This window comes from Pleurodeles waltl, chromosome 9 (genome assembly GCF_031143425.1).
Source record: "Pleurodeles waltl isolate 20211129_DDA chromosome 9, aPleWal1.hap1.20221129, whole genome shotgun sequence".
Classification (NCBI taxonomy): domain Eukaryota; kingdom Metazoa; phylum Chordata; class Amphibia; order Caudata; family Salamandridae; genus Pleurodeles; species Pleurodeles waltl.
Window position 1 is genome coordinate 883,564,482 of NC_090448.1, and position 20,760 is coordinate 883,585,241.

The window sequence follows — 20,760 nt, forward strand, 5'->3', positions numbered from 1 at the left end:
TTACTGTTTGTTGGAAGAGGTGTAGTTAGTTCTATAGTGTGTAACATTATTAAAGCTGATATACTGATTAGTAGCATGTAATTTCTAGTCTAGAAAAACATAAACTGTTAATGATACAGATCATTAGTTATCAGTCAATTTGCATTCCTAAGTGTATCTCAGCAATCAACAGCAATGGGGAAAATTGTATTTTTGTATTGCTTACTTGTGATAGTGCACTGTGTTATTTGATGGCAGAAGAGATGTTAAAGGCTACCATTTTTCCTATTTTGGGTAATGCTTATAGAGGCTTGGTCAGTTTGTGAGTCCAGTAGTTTGAGAGGTCAACAGCACAGGACAGAAGAAGACATGGACTGAAATGGGTTCAAACAGCACAGGTATGAAATAAGCCTGTAATGTAAGCCATGTGAATAATGGCTAGCATGCTTTGTCATGCCAAGGAGCACAAGAAGCCATTGTATTGACAGTTTTTATGTGCATTTAAGAGTTGTATCCTTCAAAGTAATTGAGTACTGAAAGTTGTTAGAATTTCATTGGTGCTCAATGCGTTTTCATAGAGGTGTGTGATAGAAGCAAGACTTCATCCTCGTTTCCAGACATCGTTAGTATTCCATCTTGGTCAGTGAGTTGGTGATGTGTTAACTGGTTTCTGGGACACCATATGTTTTAGCTTATAGGTCCCCTTTCCATAGGCACAAAAATAAGCTTAACTTTTCCGGGCTGGTTGAATGTGGTATTGCATAAACAGCATGTGAGCTTTTTTCAGAGGTCAGCATAAGACTTAAATTAGGGGCTTCCTTCCTCAATGTAGATTGTAAATATGGTGCAAGTCTCATTCTTCCATGTTTCGTCAATATAATGTGTGCCTTTGTCTCTTGATATGTGTTTCATATTTCATTAAATTGGGCTACAGCCTCCTTTTAGAAAATGAGTGTTCTAAAACATTTCACAGTTGTTGCAGGTTCAAACCAGAGGTACACAAACTTAAAAAAGCTTGTCATCTTTCAGCTACATCGTTTTTAAGCCCTCGCCATCTGTTTCAATGTAATCAAGTTGACAAAGTCGAATAAAACACCCCACTAGAACTCTGGTAAAAATGTTGTGAGAGTAAAAAACAAATTTGAAACCTACATTTATATTGCAAATTTATCTTGCAAAAAGAGAAAAATCTCTTAATTTTGCAGATCATTGCTCCTGTTTCTGAAGCTGATAAAAATGATTGTCAACTTTGCAAAAACATTTCAGGTACAATTTTTTATTTGCCCAAAACGTCTTCACTTCGTTTTCTCTTATGGAAGCACCCTGGGCCAAATTCAGGAACAAAGAGCGAGAGCCTTCTTCAAAACCAAGGGGTTAGGGTCACAAAGACAGTTAAACAATAGCAATCGTCTAGGCATAAGCTCAACAAACCTATATGGATGTAGACTGCACTAAAACGTCCCACACAAAAAAAATAGAACTATATTATTTATTAAATATAAACACGTTAAAAAATACAAACACAATTAAAAAAATATACATGACAGATCGAAGACAGTCCATAATTTTACAAATACATAAAACTTAACTTAAAAGCACCCTCTATTGTACATCATTAAATCTTGAATCCATATATATTTCTAATACTTTCTGGATCCAGAGTGGCCAGATGATGATCGAAGTAGGGCCTTGGAGCAGGGTTTCTCAGTAGGATTCTATATTCCACATCACAGGCTCTGTGAACGGGACTATATAGACAACTTAAGGTTACCAAAGGAAAAAAGGAGGTAGTGCAGGCAACATTTCTGAAGTAAGTTAATAAGAGGGGCAGAATGGCAACCCTTTTGTGGACTTACCTATGGAGAATTTGATGGTGTCACCCCTAGGTATAGACCCAAAGAAGGATGAAGGGAAGTTTAGACTCATCCACCACTTGTTGTGGCCAGAGGGAGAGTCAGTTAATGACTACATCAAAAGGAGGAATGCACAGTGACATAGGCAGGATTGGATGAGGCAGTGGCATAGGTGCACAGGTGGAAAGCGGACAGATATTAGACATTTTGACATATGGTTGTCATTCTGCTTACTGCCAGTCTGTCTAGAGGATTTTCTGCTACAAGGGATCTAGTTTGAAGATCACTACTACGTGGCTAAGGCTTCGCACATGGTGGGGTCGGTGTCCTGTGCTGCCTTTCAATGCCTTAGAACATTTTAACAAGAACAAGGGTGGACTCTGAGCAACTGATTCACTACTAGACATTTTGTTTCATTGCGGGCAGGCAGGTGGTCAAGGTGACTGTTCAAACTTGATGGCAATCATACATCAGGTAGCAGATGAACTGGGCATGCTCTTGGCAGAGGAGAAAATGGAGGGCCCGAACACAAGTCTGACTTTTCTAGGCATAGAACTGGACTTCAAGACTATGGTGTCTTGGAAACAGGTGGATAAATTGATCGCATTGAAGACGTTTGTGGTGTTCTAGGCTCCACACCAGCTCATGCCATCTTATTGGAATGCTGGTGAGGAGCTAAAGTTCTATAGAATGTTACGGTTGGGAGTTTTGCAGTTAAACAACCAAGACTAGCTGTGCCTATGTGCTCGGCAGCTCAGGGTGTTTTTTCCTTTACAGTAAACCCTATAACTTCGGCTTTGGCTCCGTGAGGGTTTAAACCACAAAGGTGCCATGAAGTGGTGCCAAGACATAACTAAAAGCCTTGAAAACTGCAGCAGGCTGTAGGACATGTGAATTTTTCATGCAAGGTGGTTGTCTTGGGATAGGCTTTCTGAAAGCACGTGGCCTGGTTTATGAAGGTAGCACAAATCCACACCAAACAGTGCCCATAACTGAAGGACTGAGTCGGGGGATAGGTATCTGTCTGAGATTCCTGGAGGGGTATAATGGAGTGATGATGCAGATTTCCCAGGTCAATTCCAATGGAATGGCATGTTATTCTCTGATGCATCGGAAGCAATGGGTTTGGACAGCACTGGGAGGGGTCGATGGAGTGCTGACAGATGAAGGATTGAGCATTACCAAGACATAGCATCACATTCCTGGAGTTCCTTCCAGTATTGCCGGCCATTTAGCTGTGTGGAGCAGAACTTTTGAACAAGAGTTTGTTGTTCATTATTGACAATGAAGCCACTGTGCATGTGAATAACAGGCTGACTGTTTCAGACTTTTGGATGATGAGCCTGCTGAGAGAGATGGTGCTGAGATGTTTGTGGTGGAACATGCTGTTCAGAGTGAGACATCTACTCGGGCTGAAAAACGAGTTAGCAAACACTTTGTCTCAATTTGAATGTTGGCTACAGAAAGTGCAAGAAGGGGAAAAGGTTCCAGAGAGTTGTGGAAGCTAGGGAGATGAGAGTTTGACAATTAACAGAAGATTCTGAGGAGTGGGCCAAAAAGGAGAGGGAGTGAGAAGAGGAAAGACGACGTGGAGTGGTTTGTGTTGTCGATAGTGGGAAAAGGAAAATCACTTGTGACCATTAGGGAAACTTGCAGTAGTGACATTTTACAGGCAATGTTTTTGGGGATACAAACCAAAAGGGGTGAATTGGTGAGGAGAACTTTGGAAGGTTGGCCACAGAAAAGGGGATAGGGAGAGATGAGCATAGGGCGATCATGGTGAAGGGTCTGGAGAGCATCAGGATTTAGGGTTCCAAAATTGACAGGAACCTGCCACAACTAGAGTGTGCAACCGGGCAGTGTGAGATTATCAAAGGATGACCTGGAAATACATGTGGTTAGTAAAACGTAACAAAAAGGATGCGGACCATGTGCGAGGACTGGCAGGTAAGATCCCACAGGAGGATATTCCCATTACAGGCAGTGAAGGAATACATCTTGCTAAGGGGTGACGATCAAGGGCCATTTTTTCTGCATGAAGGTGGGAAATGGGTAAGGAATGAACATGTTTTGGGAGTACTGAGGAAGTGAATTAGGTTGGAATGAGCGTCAGAATGGAACTTATTCCTTTCTAACAGGGGCATTAACAGAGGCATTCCAGATGGGTTAAGGAAAGGAGAAGTTGAAAAGATTGGGTAGGTAGTGTTCGGAAAGTAGGTGGGGTTATGTGGGGCCAGTGGGCCCAGGGAATGAGGTGCAATGTGTTAATTGTTCCTTTTCCGCAGGAATGATATTGGCATTGGAGATGAAAAGAGAAGCATGGCTCTGTGACCACTTCATTGTGAAGTGGGTAGGGAAGCAGGCACGGATGCAATGCCATGACCTGCAGTTGAGGTATGATGACAAGAAGGCTGTAGTGGTGAGGAAAGGAGTTGGGAGAGATAAGATGGGGCCATCTGCTTCCCATGTTCTGAGATTTAAGGAGCAGCAGAACACATCCGATTTAGTATGAGTACATTTTGGGGAGAATACCTTGGTACAATTGTCTGGGTTGGAATTGTTGAAAATGGTAAAGAGGAATTTATCATTAGTGAAGGACAGGAAGGATCACACTGGCCACTAGTCCAAAACTGCCCCAGTTTGCAAACATGGCCTACTTTTTTGCCTACCAAATTCACTAACAATAGAGTTGATATGGGCCCAGATACTGCCCCAGAGAGCATGGAAGGGAATTAGGAAACATGCAGAAATTGACAAAGCAAGAAATTAGGTGAACAGAGAATTGTTTGGTTTCTATAAGGCAAGGGGAATACAGGTAAAGATATGTGGATATCACATACAAATTGGCAAAGGTGTGTCAGCCCGCTAACATATTCTAAAATCCAATGCATGAGGCATGCAAATTTGCTAGGACCAGGAGAGGTGTAATCTTGATACAGACTTATGTGTTCCCCGAATGGAGCCATCACTTCAGTCCATTTCAATAAGCTCAGTAGCAAGTGACATATATTCTTGCAAGAATGACAGATAAGGATTGTCAATTCAAAACTTCACATAAAGGCATAATAGGCAGTTTACATGGAACATACCATAGGAGAATTTAGTAGCAAAGCATACAGATCATAAGTACAGAGACTACTTACAGTTCTAAATAAAATCCATCATAGATTATACTTCAAACGATGGGGGATAAGGAATTCTCTACATTGAAATCTACAATTTTCTTTTATAAGCCTTCTAAAAAAGACATTCATACATTCTACATGGGTACATGGTTCTCAGGATATGCACAAATAGGGAACGAGCAAGAAGGAATATTTTACTGCACAATACATCCAAAGTTTTTCTCATGATAATAATGCATTGAGACTAAAGACATTGTCACCGTTTATTCGAGAAATCCAATTGATACATTGTATAGCAATAGCCTGGGACAGCTAAAATGTTCTTGCTTAGGTTCAGTGGGAGAAAAGTCTCTGGGAACATCCTCTGTATGTTTGGTGTGATGCTCTCAATACTTTATTTAGAACTAAAAGAACAGCAATAGTCAACACGTGATAGTTTATAATGTTGGTGCAAGATGGAGGACAGTGTAAACACACAGCCTAGGTTAGCGCAATGCCAATTTGTGATGCGTTTAATGTGCAGGGAAAACAGCTCTTAAAGTGTTCATTTATTTCGGTGTTAGGAAATAAGACATACATGGCTACCGTATGGAAGATGGAAGAATGAATGCAATCTGGAAAAGACAAATGAGGTAGATAAGCAGGGGGGAACAGACAGAACACCTCCGGGAAGATTTTCTTCTTGTGGCTTTGACAGAGAGCTCCGGGCACCGCAACCATGCAGATGATAAGTTTAAGAGGAATACGAGTAGAGTTATCATGGCTACTGAATGGTGTGGATACCTAGGCCTAGTGCAGGCACGCAGATGAAGAAGAGACCGATGAGGCAAGGTCACAAAGGGAACTGTTGAAATGTTAAAGGATGAAACGTTATCAAGGTGGAGGCGGATGGGTAATATTTAGCAGTAGTAATTCTTCGTTAGAGCACTCAGGAGTAGAGTGTATGGGTAAGCCAGAGGTTACGTGTAGGAGGTCTCTTTACTTACCATAAAGCAGCCTTTTTCACTAAGGACTGTGTGTCGAGTACTTTCTCCACGGTTTAAATGTCGTCTCGTACTTCACCTGCAGCCAATATGCAGAAGTCAAGTATAGACGAATGGGAGTTAAGTCAGAACAGACAATTTTACACTTAGACATCCATACATCATGTACACACCTCTCCCACATACCGAAGACGTTTTTTTATTTTTGTACTGCTTTCGGGCCTTCGCAAGAGATGTGGTTAAGTGGTTCTTACAGGTTCAGGTGACTTGCATTCTAGAACTGTGTGATCTTAAGTTTATCAGTTTATTTTAATTTATCTCTGTTTCCTCAAGTTTAGAAGCTATTGAATTCTACTACTGAGTGCTGCGTGAGAAAAAAAAGCTTTTTACATACCGTACCAAACACTGTGGGGTATGTGGCATTATAAGCATCACTTATAGAAGGTGTGAGAGATAAAATCAAAAGTGAAATGGACTCAAGTTGTTTACTTTGTGCACCTTGAGCAAACGTCGCGTGTCTTCACAGGTGCACCGCAACCCACTTCCCCTAGCCCTGCACATCGTCCCATGCTGCACTGACCTCCTTGAAGCAGCCCAGGCCGAGCCGCGCACTGACAACTTTTGGGGCTGAATAGCTGAACAGCAGTGCTTTAAATGAGCAGGTACTCTCGGGTACAGAGTACCTGCACTTCTTGTCTTTGAAACAGAGAGTACCTGCACTTCTCAGTTCTGCTGCAATACATCTAATGGGAGAGTGCCGGCACTAATCAGGACTGCTGCAATATATTTAATGGGTGAATACGGCACTTCTCAGGATCAAACAGGTACTCTAAATAGTGAGTACCTGCACTTTTACAGTTCCATTTAAACCACTGAAGTTTCTTTGATATACAGTGACCTGCTGTAAGGGTCAGACTGGGACAAACTATAGGCTCGCGCACTATAATAAAAGGGCCTCACATTAGAGAATCAGATAGCTACAAACGAGGGCCACGTCTGTAAATCGGAGTAGTTTTCAATGTGTGAAGTTGTGCATACGTTGTACATGGTTTGAGAGACTGCATGCATTTGTGTTTTATACAGGCAGTGTTTTGGTAATAACAGGAAAATCCACCGTAAAAAACTTGCCAAGCAGGCCATAAAACGGGCCCACAAACAGTCAGAAAAACTGCTCACACACTGCCCTATCAGACACGCCCTTCTGGCACTGCCAGGTTGCCCTGTACGGCCAGCCTAACTCTGCCTACTGTACCGACCCGCGGTACTTCACAGAGTTGCCGAGGCAGGACTTGCTGCTTTGATAGCGCTTAGCCTTTGCCAGTCAAAAGTACGCTAAAAGTGTTATGGTCTAGAGAAAGGATAAACACTGAATCGAGGGGAACCCCCCAATAAAAAGGAAGGCACTGAGACTGATAAGAAAGCCATCTAAACATGAGAAAAGGTTGACTCTGTTTAGACTGGTGGACTCTGTTGTATACTATGTTGCCTGCGACAGCTGACGCTGCCTTTAGCAAGGCCGCAAAAAGGCTGAAAATATTTAACAAAATGGAGAACGGGACCAGGGAAATGAAAAAACGGGAATAGGGGACCGATATGTAAGGAAAGTTACATACTAACGTCTGCCCTTTTATTTGAGTTCAACCGATTTTCTATTATACAGCTAATTTAATTAATTTTTAAAGAGACAGCTGTCTTCAATCGTCTTGTAGCACCATATGCTACCAGCTACTGTTCTCCGTGATGTTTATTTTTCATTTTTAGCACAGAACATTTTTTCTGTGCTTTTAGCATCATGCAAACCATTTATATACTTCTTAAGTGTCTAAATGCTGCATTTTTCATGTGTGTAGGTACCATTCCTTGAGGTTTCTTTCTCAAATGCTTGATCTCCTGTCACTGCCATAGCACACACCCGAATAAATTATCACTTCTAAATCTTAATTTGAGATTAATAATTTAGGATGGGACTGTCCCCAACATCCCTGTCTCCCACGAACTCCATTTAATTAATTTCATTCTTTAATTAATGGACAGCTTTACATCACACCTGTACATTTCTGTGGTTTTACAGATTTTCTTTTACTACATTTGCAGACCTTTTTAATAGGAGAGGGGAATCTCTACATGCTGCATGTTTTGGACATTGACCCATTGACTTTCCTGCTTAACAAGCACTGTTGTTTTCTAGATGCACTCTTATGATTCAAAACTCTGCACTAATGATCTTAAATTGCTCTCTTTAAATCTTTAACAGTACTAATTCATATTCGTTTGCTCTTTGCTGTAAGTTAAAAGCTCTTTAAAAGCAACATACTATCACCGGTGACCTACTCACAAACCAAAGTTTACATTTGTTCTGTTAACATGTTGAAATGCATGGTACTTCTGTCTCTGCTTTCTTAACACTATACGTCTCCTGTCTGCTTAGCCTTACTCTTCTTATTGTTGAGTGTAACCTTTGTATGTACTCAATGTCAATATATTTTTGTTGGACAGTGTCTATTGTGGCTGTTGGAGAGGATATCTTCACTGCCTACTAGCAGCTGGTGATAGTGGCACGGAGCCTTCAAGAACATTGCCAGCTCTGTGACCCGGCACCGCTCGAACTGTTGCAACTGTTCTCCTAAAAACATCTCCATAGAGCAAAAGTAATCTGCTTTGTATGGTTTCCAGACTTCTTTTATGTCTACTCTACAAAACCCAGTCATAGGCAGGATTTCCATTCATGTTTCTCTCCTCCATGCCATTGCTAAGTAAGCACACAAATGTGGGAATGGAATGTCTAGCTATTTGTCCCCCATGACCATGCAGTAGACAAGATTGGAGTTTCTGCGATTGATCGGAACATGTGTTTAAAGATCAGGCTGTAATAGAAACCCAACACAAATCAAACAAAACCCTGGCTGTCAATTAGATCCATTATGAGACTCCACAGTCTCATCTGAAGTGATCCTAGCTAATCTAAACTGCCATGGCAACTCTATGCATCAGTTAGAAAGTCACTTAGATGTGAAAGCTTTATTTTGTGTTAACCACTGTAATTTAATCAGAGGGCAAGAAGAGAGACCTTGGTTTAAATACCTATATGGGACCAAATAGCAGGAAGAGCGCGCTGTTGATTAACTGTCAAACAACCATGGCACAAAACAGAGTTTATAAATACGTTACACATAGACCAAAACAGTGAAGAATGAATTCTACATTACACAGTCCTATGGAATTAATTTATAATGTTTTAATGGTGTGCAACATGTAAAACATGTTACCGGTATCCCATACCTTGTCAGTGTCTTGTGGGGAAATAAAAATTACACTTTCTTAGGTATTGCTGAAATTATGGCACACAGCAGGATTATGAAGTCTGCCATACAGCTCGCACGTCTGGGTACTGTCTGTGAAGGGCCACCTGAAGATTGTCTTGTTAATGTATTTTCGTTATAGTGCATATTTTCACTGCACGTCTTTCTGGTTCTTGTGTGTTGCTGCATCAGTGTCTTCTGGCATAAGTGTTAGTTGTTGCTAAATTGCATGCAAGGAATGCTACTTATTGAATGAAATAGATTAAATCACATTCACTAGAAACTTTTAGATTAGGCTATTTACCGAGGTATTTTCTTTTTTTGATAATACATAAGCAAGTCTTTATCTATTATTTGAAAAGAGCTGTTATTTGCATTTGTTATTAAGAGATTCAAAATATGTTTGAATGTATCTCTGCTAGTACCACATTTCAAACTACTCGTATCAAGTCTCCTCTCCTCCTCATTTAGCATGACCTCTCTGGCATGTAGTGCACATTGTAGAGGTATCTAAATGATATAAGACACAACCTTGTTGAGTATTGTTGATATAGCTGTCTGTCTGGCTGCCATTTTTGCCTCTATCCATTCCTCATCTTCGATTTCACCTACATCTTGCTCTCACCATTCCCTGTGTACCAGGAGGGGGTCCGGAGAGTTTGCTATGAATGTTTTATATACCCTGAAGACATCATTTGTTTCTAACTTCTCTTTTGTGAGATTGGACTCCAGGGGATTGACATCCAGTGCCTGGTTGAGTTTATCCCTTTATCTCTCTAGTAAATGCCTCAAATACAGATAATGAATAAACTGCGCATTTTGTATAGCTCAGACTCCTTTGTCAACTGCTCGAAGTACATCATGTGGTTTGACAGCCATACATGCTCAGTCTTGGATATCCCAATCCTATACCATATGCAAAAGCCCTCGATTCAGAACAACCCACCAAGTCAAGTTCCTCAACATTTCTGTGCTTTCTGTCAGCATTCAAAGCAAATAGCAATGACTGGCATCATGTCTTGATAAATACTGTCCCCCCTAGTAACACTGACAACGGGTAATTGGCATCCATGGTTGTCATTTCCAGATTAATGGCAGGGTCATCCTGGTCACCAAATAATCAGTCATTGACATGGATGACCTGTGTGTCCCAATAGTACAATCATTTATCAACTATCCCCCACCCACCATCATAGGTTGACTGCACATAATTTCCCATAAGCAACACTGGTGCTGCCTGCTCACTGAAAGCTCATCACGGAGGACTGCACTATGGAGAAGAAATTTAGTGAGAGCCTGTACGGGAAGTTCCATAAGGTAGATAGTAATTGTAGGATTGTTGTTATTTTAAACAATGTTCCTCTTCCCCCAGTATTCTTTAGGGGTCTACGCTATGTGAGCATGAGTGCTTTGACTTTTGGAGCAGTGGTGCTAAATTGAGGGTCTAACGTGCTTGCTAATCGTGGGAGATGTGCATGCTCAAGTATTTAAAACATGTTGTGGTGCTTTGCACCACGTGTACCCTCGGATCATCACTTTGCTTTCTCCCACAACCAGTATTATGGTCAATTTGTCCCAGTTCGCCCTCAGACCAAAGCCATCCCTGTATATCTCTAGCATCTGTATTAGACGTGGGGTAGATTTAACAGATTTCTGAACATACAACAATGCATCGTCCTCATACAAAAGGATGTAATATCCATTTTTCTGTGCCCCACGTCACCTCCTCTTCTAAGGGTTCTATTACCAGGGCAAACTGAAGACAAGGCAAGGGGCAATCTTTTCTTGAGTCTTCTTTCATTTTTAAATTAGAATTGTAAAGTAGATTAGATAAAATGAGTTAGCTAGGTAAATTAGATTAATTAGAAAGATTCAGTAAAACTAAATAGATTAGATTAGATTGATGAGATTAGGTGCATTACATAAAATGAAATTAGATAATTTAGACAGATTATATATGATGTCATGAAATAGATTATGTGCTACTGAACCAGATTGTTCAAATAATATTATTCAATTAGTTGAGATACATTGGATATGTTATAAAATAGATAGATAGATAGATAGATAGATAGATAGATAGATGGATATATAGATAGATAGACAGACAGATAGATAGACATATCGATAGATAGATAGATAAATTGATAGATAGATAGATAGATAGATAGATAGATAGATAGATAGATAGATAGATAGATAGATAGATAGATAGATAGATAATCACACATTGTCAGGCTTACCAAAATGGGTAGAATGGCAGAGAATGACAGACAGTGACTGACAAACATAAATAGAGGACATACAGGCAGTCAAGATACACAGATTCATAGCAGAAATGTATGTAAAAACGTACCCCTGAAGCTTGTTTCTTTAAATCGTTTCAAACTTTTCTAAGTGATTAATTGATTTGCAACCAATAGTGAAGCCAAAGCAGCAATACGATGGCAAGCATCCGGTGGTGATGGTGGACGAGATTATATGTTCCAGCCCTCCAAAATTTCGATTTCCTGAAGCAGGTTTGCGAATAATGATCACCAACAAGTTTGGACCAAGGACAAGATTAAGGATGGCAAGCAGGTTCATAATTAACGAGGTGAGTGTTCTCTAGAACACGTTCAGTGTCTACTGGGAGCTCGATGGAACAAAAAGTATTGACAATCATTGTTCTGAAAGAATTACAAATGTAATATGATAATTACCATTTTGTGGCTTAGACTTTGTGTTAAAATATCTCTGAGTATTAAACATTAGCTCTTTTGGAAAATGGTGACGTATTAGCCAGATTAGTAGAGAAGTTGCTTCTGACACTGGTTGGTGGGATAGCTGAACATCAGTTGTGAGAAATATGTAAATATTAAGCAGCGTTCAAGATGTGGTATGTAAATATGTCTATACGGCTATATATAAGTATATATGTATATGTGGCTAATATTGTTATAAAAAGTAAAACTTGATGGTTGGACCAATGCATTTCCATCACGTTGACTCTATCACTTTGACCTACCATCACTTTGACTCCATTACCTAGACTTCTACCATGGTTTTGACATTATTATTAAGATATATGTTTGGGTCACCATTGCATCTGGAGTCAGCTGATCTGGTGAACATTATTAATAATAAGTAGTTTTAAAAGGAAGGACAAGAGCATTTAATTGTTTACTGTTAAAACAAATTTAAAGATACACTAATATGACAGTTTGTTTTAATAATATGCATGAAAGAATAAATAGTTATATTTTACTGTTCAATTCCCCTATGTAACCTCATAAAAAGTAGAGGGCACACTACAGGATTGTTCCAAATATGAGCCTTTCATTTCTCAAATGTAATTCATGTTATTTTGTATTTGCATAATCAATCATTTACAGGGTGTTCTGGGTGGTATAGCTTTGTCTTAATAATAAAACAAATTTAAATTCAGTGGGTTGCATTACGTTAATTAAAGAAAATGCCATGATATGTGTTTGAAGTCAGAATAAACAATTGTACTAAGATGTTTTAGTAAACGCCATGACTCGTTCAGTGCCCCAACAGATGTCCACAGCAGTGTACAGATAGGGGTGCTCTAAATGTTTAACATATGTCTGTTTTTTCGATTGTGAGATTTTTGTCATTTTACTGTGAAATCTCTGTTGGCCTGATGGGTTCAGGACAAGCATTTGGAATATCCACTAGGTCATTCTCATGTGCACCGCAGTCCTCCAAGGCTTACAGACGATGTTTCTGAATAGAAACACCAATGGACAAGTGTTTGATGAAAGCACAATTTATAATATCTTAATAGTAAGAAGACTATATTTCTGCTGATTAAATGTCAATATCAGTCGACGTACAAAGGTGTACCAGGTGAGGAATACAAAATAGGAGTTTCACTTCACATTTGACTTCTCAACCACCAATGACATTTTATTTTTCCTCTCTTAAACCAAGATATACTAGACTCGCTAGTGCCTATAAATAAAAAGTGTGACAGTCTGGAAAACTCTTACTTAAATAAAGAAGTATTGCGTAGAGGCTGTTTTAAAAAAACAGCATGGAGAAGAGCTTCAGAATTCAGAGTAATCGGATTTTCCAATGAGACACATTGTTATTCAGGACTATGTTTGGGTAATTCTCTTAACTGTCTATAATCTCCTCGCACCTTTGCATGTCCTTGTGGGCCAAAACTGCATATATGAGAGGTAGACATCACACAAGTACTCCTTGCTTCCTTCTTTAAACAACGTTTTGTAATCCCCAGGCATCTCAACAATGGCATTTAATCAAGCACGTAATACTTTTTATGGATAAATGTTTTTGGTTTGCAGATTGAGCATTTAATAACCCACCCATCCGGTCATCAGTCAGAAGGCGTTGCTAAATTTATTATGGGGCCCAGCCTTTGCTAATTTTAATATGGTGCCCAGCCTTCTAATCCTCTGATGACTAACAGTGTGTTGAAACAGTGCTAAGCCTTATGCAGAGTCAAGTGAATCACTAACCTCGTAAAACCCTTTTCTTTTCAATCTACTCCAAAGAGGTGTAGCCAGCAAGGTAGGTTTGGGACAGGCAAATTACAAAAAATGCCCATGTTTTGTTGGGCATGTGAGTCATCTCAGTCCCTAACGGGCATGATCAGAAGTTAGTACAAGTTTAGTGGCATGTGTCATACATATAAGCACTATACATTGGTGAAAATATGGTAGATTCTAACTACACATTTACAGATGTTGGTGCATTTTTAACAACATTAGGTTAGCCAGATAAAAAAGATTTCTTAACATGGGGACTCACGTTACTGTACATCATTTAATGAGATTATGCCATAGAACATATAACACATAGATGGAAACAACATAGAAACATAGAAAGGTCTGGTTCTGTTGAAAGTAATTAATAATTAATGGACCATTTTGCAATGTCCTACATAAATAAACACATCCATATAAAAATAATTTTTATGGCAGAATAAATTGCAGGAGTCTGTAATCTAGTTTCAACTTCAACAATTTGTGGGAATTTTGAGTCATGATCTGCATGAATCAGCTGACTCATGCTTGGATTTTCTAAACGCCATATCAGTTCTTTTGTTGGCTGTTGGTCTCATGTAGCTTGGTGCACAATTTCGAGTTTCCAATAATCTGCTCATTGTGAGTGGCACTACTGTTTTTCTGCACTATGATAATTGGAATGTTATGTTGTACTACTATACCTGCTGGCCACTCTATTTTTATTTCCAACACATTTCCAGATAAAACCAACCTTGGGTTGAGTAATGAATGCATATCCTTTGGTTTAACTTGCTTTCCAGTATATTTGCTGCATATGTGTGACTCTAATCTATCTCTCCTCAGACGAATACAGATTTTTCCTTAAAACATGGCTTCTTCTGATCATTTCCATCTACTGTAAACGCACACTGTCGATTTACAGAGAGCTATTAGAACATCAAAGTGCAAACCTAAAAATGAAAGTAAAAAGTAAAAAAAACCTTGGTATTAAAATATATACCGTTACATCATAATTTTCCTAAAAAGAGTAACCTAAAAATAAAAGAATGAAAGCACTGACATTAATGTACAACCAACACCGGAGCCCCAAAATAGCTATATGCTGGAAAATCTCTACTGCAGCCTTGCTCATCTGCCAATACCTGAAAAGCCTTAATGTGGTAAAGTGATCTATAAGATGATGAGTGATAAACTGAGAGGCGAGATGCCACATTTTGAGTCTGTAGTTCAGCTCTACCAGGCAAGTTATCAGACACCAATATTCGTCTATCAGCATGCCTTTAGAGATTGCCATCATGTCCCCAGAGACCCTCTGCCAGCGTTCGAAAAACTTAATTGATCAATACACACTCTCTAATTGGCCCTCTGCTCGCTTTTAAATACCCCCAGATTTTCCAAAGTCATTACCTGTCTGTGATACCTCCAATTGGCCACGAGATACCACCCAAAGACTACTGACATTCCTTAAGACTCCCCCAGCAAACCTTAAAAACATTAAACTGGACTTTTGAGAAATGGCCTACATTTATATTCTGCCAGCTAGGTCCTAAACACCTCTAGTTATCTCTGTTTGACCATCAGCACTTCATCAAGGACCCTAACCATGAACTCGTTTGCCTGCAGGTTTCACATAAACACCTCTGGCCTGGCCTCAAGGTTATTGTGGTAGCCCGAGAAACCTCTAGTAAGTTCTCAGAGAACACCTGCATGCCATCAGAGAGCCTCAACCTGCCCTCCGTCACTCCCTACCCCATTTAACAACTTCAGTTGGAAAGTGGGCATCTATGCTCATAGACCATAGGAACGTCTCTGGCCTTCAAACACCTATTGCTGACTATCTGCGATCCTCAACTAACGTTAATACAAAATAGGTATCCATGTAAGGCTCTCTGCCTGTCTTTCAGACACGCTGAGTCTGCTATCCAAAAGGACCAGACAACTCCAAATGATCTTTGGTCCCCTGCTAATTACATCCAAAAGAGTAATCTCACCCTCAGTGACCCATGTCTTTCTATAAGACACCCTAGCTCATCTTTCAAGGCTCTTAGATGTCCATGTGGAGACCCTGATATGCCCTCAGACACCCCAGCAGCGCCTCTAAGACCCTCAGCCACTTTTTTCAAATTTGTGGCCATCCTTGAGAATCCCCAGCCCACTCTCAACACCCATGTCCCATCCTCAACTCCCCTGAGCAGATCATCAGTGATCCACAACATACCAATAGAAATCGTAAGGCCTGTAGACACTCCAACTCAGTCTTTAGTTACTTCTCCATCCATTGGCCCACCTTAAAAAAAATCTGGATAGTTATTATATCCCACAAATGCCGATCACAGAACTTGGGCCAGCCTTTAGACATTCTCAGCAGTCCTTCAGAGACTCTCAGCCAGCAACTAGATACCCTCACTCTTCCTTAAGAAACCACTCAGAGAAACCCAGAGTGGTCCATTTTCAGAAACCCCCAGAGGCTTTCAGAAACCTCCAACGGGATATCAGCCTGCTACTGAGACACATCCATTCCACCTTTCAACATGCCCAGATGACCCCCAGTCTGCTTTCACACATACCCATCTGGTATTTTAACAGTCCAGGTGTGCTGTCACAGACCCTCGGTGTATGTATGTATATATGTTTGTATGGATGGATCTATGTATGGATCTACATATGTCTGTGCGTAATAGTATTTCTAAAGTGACTCCGACACCTCCAGAATGCCTTCAGAATCCACTAGCATGATCTCAGGGTCAACCTGTCTGTCCCTAGCCTTAGCTTGTTCCAAAGAATTCTCACACGGCCTTCAGTGCCATCAGATAACTCCAATATGCCCTGAAAAGACCCAGAGCTCATCCAACCCCCATCTGGTACTAACACTCACCCGGCCAACCAATATAGACCTTTAGAGGGTTCTCAGACACATCCAGCAAACCCTCAAACAATACTTCTTTCACCCTCGGAGACAGTTGGACTTCAGAGCTCACCTCCATACACTATCAGCTGTACTTAAGAGAGTGTTATCCCGATCTGAGGCATCTCAACTTGATCTGTGTACGCCAGTTCAGCTTCCCCTCATGCGCCCTTAGAACATTGGCCCTCAACTGGCAAAAAATCCAGGTCTTCAGTGGCTGTGTTAGGGGGCAGGCTTAAGAAACCGTTTCTGTAGGCCCAAACCTCTTGTCTTGCCCTTGAAAATCTCTGCAGAACTTGTATTTCTTTACAATCCCCGTAAAGCAAACTGGGCCCTCTTACAAAACAGAAAATAAATCCAGTGAGCAATAGATACATTTATTGGCTCTTGCTCAGCCATTAAGATGTATAAATGAAGTTTGCACTTATCAGAAGTCCAGCCAGGACAGCACAGGTGACAAATTGCGAGTACCAGAGAAGCTGAGGAATGGAGGATACAGAGTGGGAGAGACAGGAGGCACGCCCAACTCTGTCTTGGAATGGCCCTCTCTTGTTGTCCACCTCTGGTGACAGTGCAAGAATTCACAAGTACTCTCAGGAGGTAGTGCGACTCCCCAGTTAAAAAAGGTAAACGGCAAAGCAAAGTCCAAACAGCAAGGTCAGCGTAAAAGGGACACAAGGCCAGAGAATCATAAAGGTAAATCCACAGTAAAACGCCAAAACCAAAACAGAATCCGAAGAGCAAAGTCAGGTTAGACAGGCAAAGGGTCAAACAGCAAGAGAGGAGGAGAAGCAAAGGCAAAAATAATACAAAGAGCAGGGTCATTGTAAATCAATAAGGAAATCCGTGGAATGAAGGACAAAAGCATCAAAGGTGAGTGATGGGAACAGTGGATGACACAGCGAAGTGCCACAGCAACGTGAAGTTGCCAGGCAGCTTCCTATTCTTCTCTGAAGGTTAAGTACAGCCCCTCACTGTAGTGACCCAGCAGTACCACCCTTGACCCTCCTAGCTGGCTATTCACAGCACCCACTCCACCATAGACTGGCATGCGACATCCTTAAGGGAAAATGTCTTATTGCTCGTCTCAAAATCTTTATAGAACTTCAAAATCTGTTGATTTTGACACAAATCATAATATTGCAATTAAGGTTTAAGCCATCTTAATGTTGTGGTTACGCATATTTGACCAGTTTCCACATTGTTTCTGAAAAATGCACATTTTCCTAGTTGAATCACAATTTTTCTGAAAATGCACATTTCCCAGTTTCCAAATTGATGCATTAATGCACGTTTCCCCAGTTTCCATAATGAAATGCTATTGCCCACATTTGCTATAATTGCAAATATTTGTTAATTGTCCTCAAAGTAAACTTTCTTCCTTAGGTTTTGGCTTATCTTCCTACTAACTAGACCATTCGGAGCATTCAGATAGACCAACTCGATCCTGATAATGGCATTCACAAAAGCAGTGCTTAATTTGTAAAAGAATAAACTCAGCTTTCCAAAGCTTAGCTCAGAAGCCACAACTGGTGCTGCTGCATGTCAGGGGTGATGGATACCAAACATATGTAGACTTGATTTTACCTCATGCTTCTATTACCCACTCCCTGCCACTCCGTGTCCGTTCACCTCACCAATTCAGGTTCTTTTTCCCTCTTTGCTTTATTTGTTTGGTACTGTTTTGATGTCTTTTTTTTCCTCCTACTTTCGCCCTTTTGTGTTTTTCTATCACTTGCTTGATTCAAAGTCTGATGAAAAAAGTAAGTGCCAGTCCCCGAAAAGGAGTGCTGGTGTGCACCACCTGAAACCATCGGCTGAAATTAATCACTGCACAACAGGGACCTTGCCACTGCATTCACCAGTCCATTCAGTTTCTAGGGAGGCACCCACATACTAGTATTGCTGTTGCAGTTGAAAGTTGTTCTTAATGAGAACTGTCTCAATTTCTATACTAAAGTAGGCATGATGGTGCAAGGCTGGTATGTGTTAAATTTGTTAGGATGCCATACTTATATTGTTCATCCTTTCATACTCAAATTGTTAATAGGTTCTCTTTTGTGATCTGTTTATCTTTCTTATACTTGGTTCTACCGTGATGTAAACATTCCAAAGAGCCTGCCAGGAACTGGATACTCCTTTTTTAATTCTAACTATATTGATAATCTAATTGGAGGAAAAGAAAGGGCCTGTGGGTTACATTATGCATGACACTTCCTCATGGGTTGACGAGGCAATCTGCAATCTTCTCTTTGCAGCGACAGAGACTTCTTCATTCTGCCAATGGTGTGAGTACCACCAGCTTAGATGGGAAATTAGAGACCATTGAGAATGGAAATGTGTATGTGGACAAAGAAGACCTCCAGGAAGAGTGCGAGTCAAGCCATCTGTCTCCATTTTCCATACCAGGTGAGCATGGTCATGTTAAGGAGATGTGAAGGGGTGATGCAAATTACAGTGGACCAACATACCCTAAGACGTGTTAGAGAACAGGAGCTTGAGACAGAATAAGAGAGTGCAAGCTCATTTAAAACAACAAAATCGTAACACCTGATTCAGAGGAGGATGGCAATGGCTAATTGGCCATTAGATCAGTGGACTTCCCACCCCACTTCTAAAACACACCCTTTTTCGTGGACCTCAACTGGCAGAACCCTCCTGATCTGCCAGGATTTGGAGTGCATCACACCAGACATGATGGGATACCAGTCTCCTAATCTCTAGTGACGGATCCATCACCATGTCTGGTGGAAAGAACTCAGTAAAATACATTGTGGTAGTGATAGGGGACTTTCATACAAAGGTAAGTATGGTGCTGCTAGTGCCGAGAACAGCCGCCACCTGGATGTTAGCGAGATGCATAAGCACTAACAGTATACAAAGGTTTTGGAGGTACATAACCAGTGCTTGCATTGGGTGAAGGGCATTTCGCAAAAGCGACAGGCATTGGTTAATGTTCTGCAAACCTTTTTTGCCACCTTAATGGCTCCTTCTTTGAGGGAAAAAGCTCCCGTTGTCTTGCAAAATACCCCATATTTTATGCATTTTCATTTACCAATTTGAGAAAGGAGGGAAATCGGAGGTAATGACAGATGGAAAATAGACAACCCAAACTCTAAATTAGGATATTTAACAACTCCTTCAGTGAAGATTGATTTCAGTGTCCTTGAGTCACGTCTGTTCCAGTGTAGTTTGCCAGCAGCCCTTCGGCAGGACAGGAACTTTCCTCTCATGTCAGACATTGCTACGGTCACGGAGCTGTATTGTTATTTATTTCTATCACTCAAACATAAGTGGACTGGAGAATCAACCCAAATCGCATCATGGCAGACCACTCATGCACTTATAGGTATATACCCGAAGTAGCTTACACATTTACTATCAGTTAAATATGTTTTTTTGTATCTGAAACTGAAAAGGTGAGACTCATTTTTTTAAGTGATGGCTCCAAACAAGTCCTCTATGTTTCCGAAATGTGTATTTAAAAATGGAAAATAAGACTTTTGCCGCTGATATTTTCTTATTTCCTTATTTTAACTGCTTTATTTCCACCGTCAACCTTTTTGAGGATGTGCTCAGCTCATATGAGTTTATTTCTTATTCCTTTTTACCCCCTCTTCGCGTATGATGTGGGGGTAGTTTCGCGGAGGCCTCTTCTAATCTTCTCCTGAAGCCTTTCGGCAATCCCTTTCCCTTTCGCCTTCTTCCCGCTCCCCTCTTTCCTGCACTTCAGTGCAGTAAACCTCCCCATGCTTCTCTCTTTCTTGGTCCTACTTCTCTTCTTCTTTTGCTACCTACATCACCACCCTCTGTTCCTTTTCTTCGTCTCTCCACACTATATTTACCTTCCGTTCTCATTGTTCCTTTTTCCTCTGCACTCCAATCTATCGGAGTTTAGTCCCATCCACACTCTTGTGTTCCCCAATGCCACCTGTGTCATCTTAAGGATTTTGGGGGCCTTGGACAAGGCATTATTTGGGGCACCCATCCCAGAACAACTTTTAATATAGTTCCCCGTTTTCTGCTGTATCAATCCTGCATGATGGTTAAATATTCAGTAAACGTTCACACAAAAACAGTTAAAGTATGTCTTTCCACAGATACCCTTAGGATGCCACTA

The 20,760-nt window shown here is 40.6% G+C and overlaps 1 protein-coding gene across 2 annotated transcripts in view; it reads left to right on the forward strand.

Moving 5' to 3' along the window:
- Positions 1–20,760, forward strand: part of SLC24A4 (solute carrier family 24 member 4) — a 551,017-nt gene that overhangs the window by 459,923 nt on the left and 70,334 nt on the right. For both annotated transcript variants that reach the window (XM_069208207.1, XM_069208208.1), the window contains exons 11-12: positions 11,663–11,835; positions 18,899–19,049. In XM_069208207.1, coding sequence (XP_069064308.1) covers positions 11,663–11,835; positions 18,899–19,049 — 324 coding nt within the window. The remainder of the gene's footprint in view (positions 1–11,662; positions 11,836–18,898; positions 19,050–20,760) is intronic.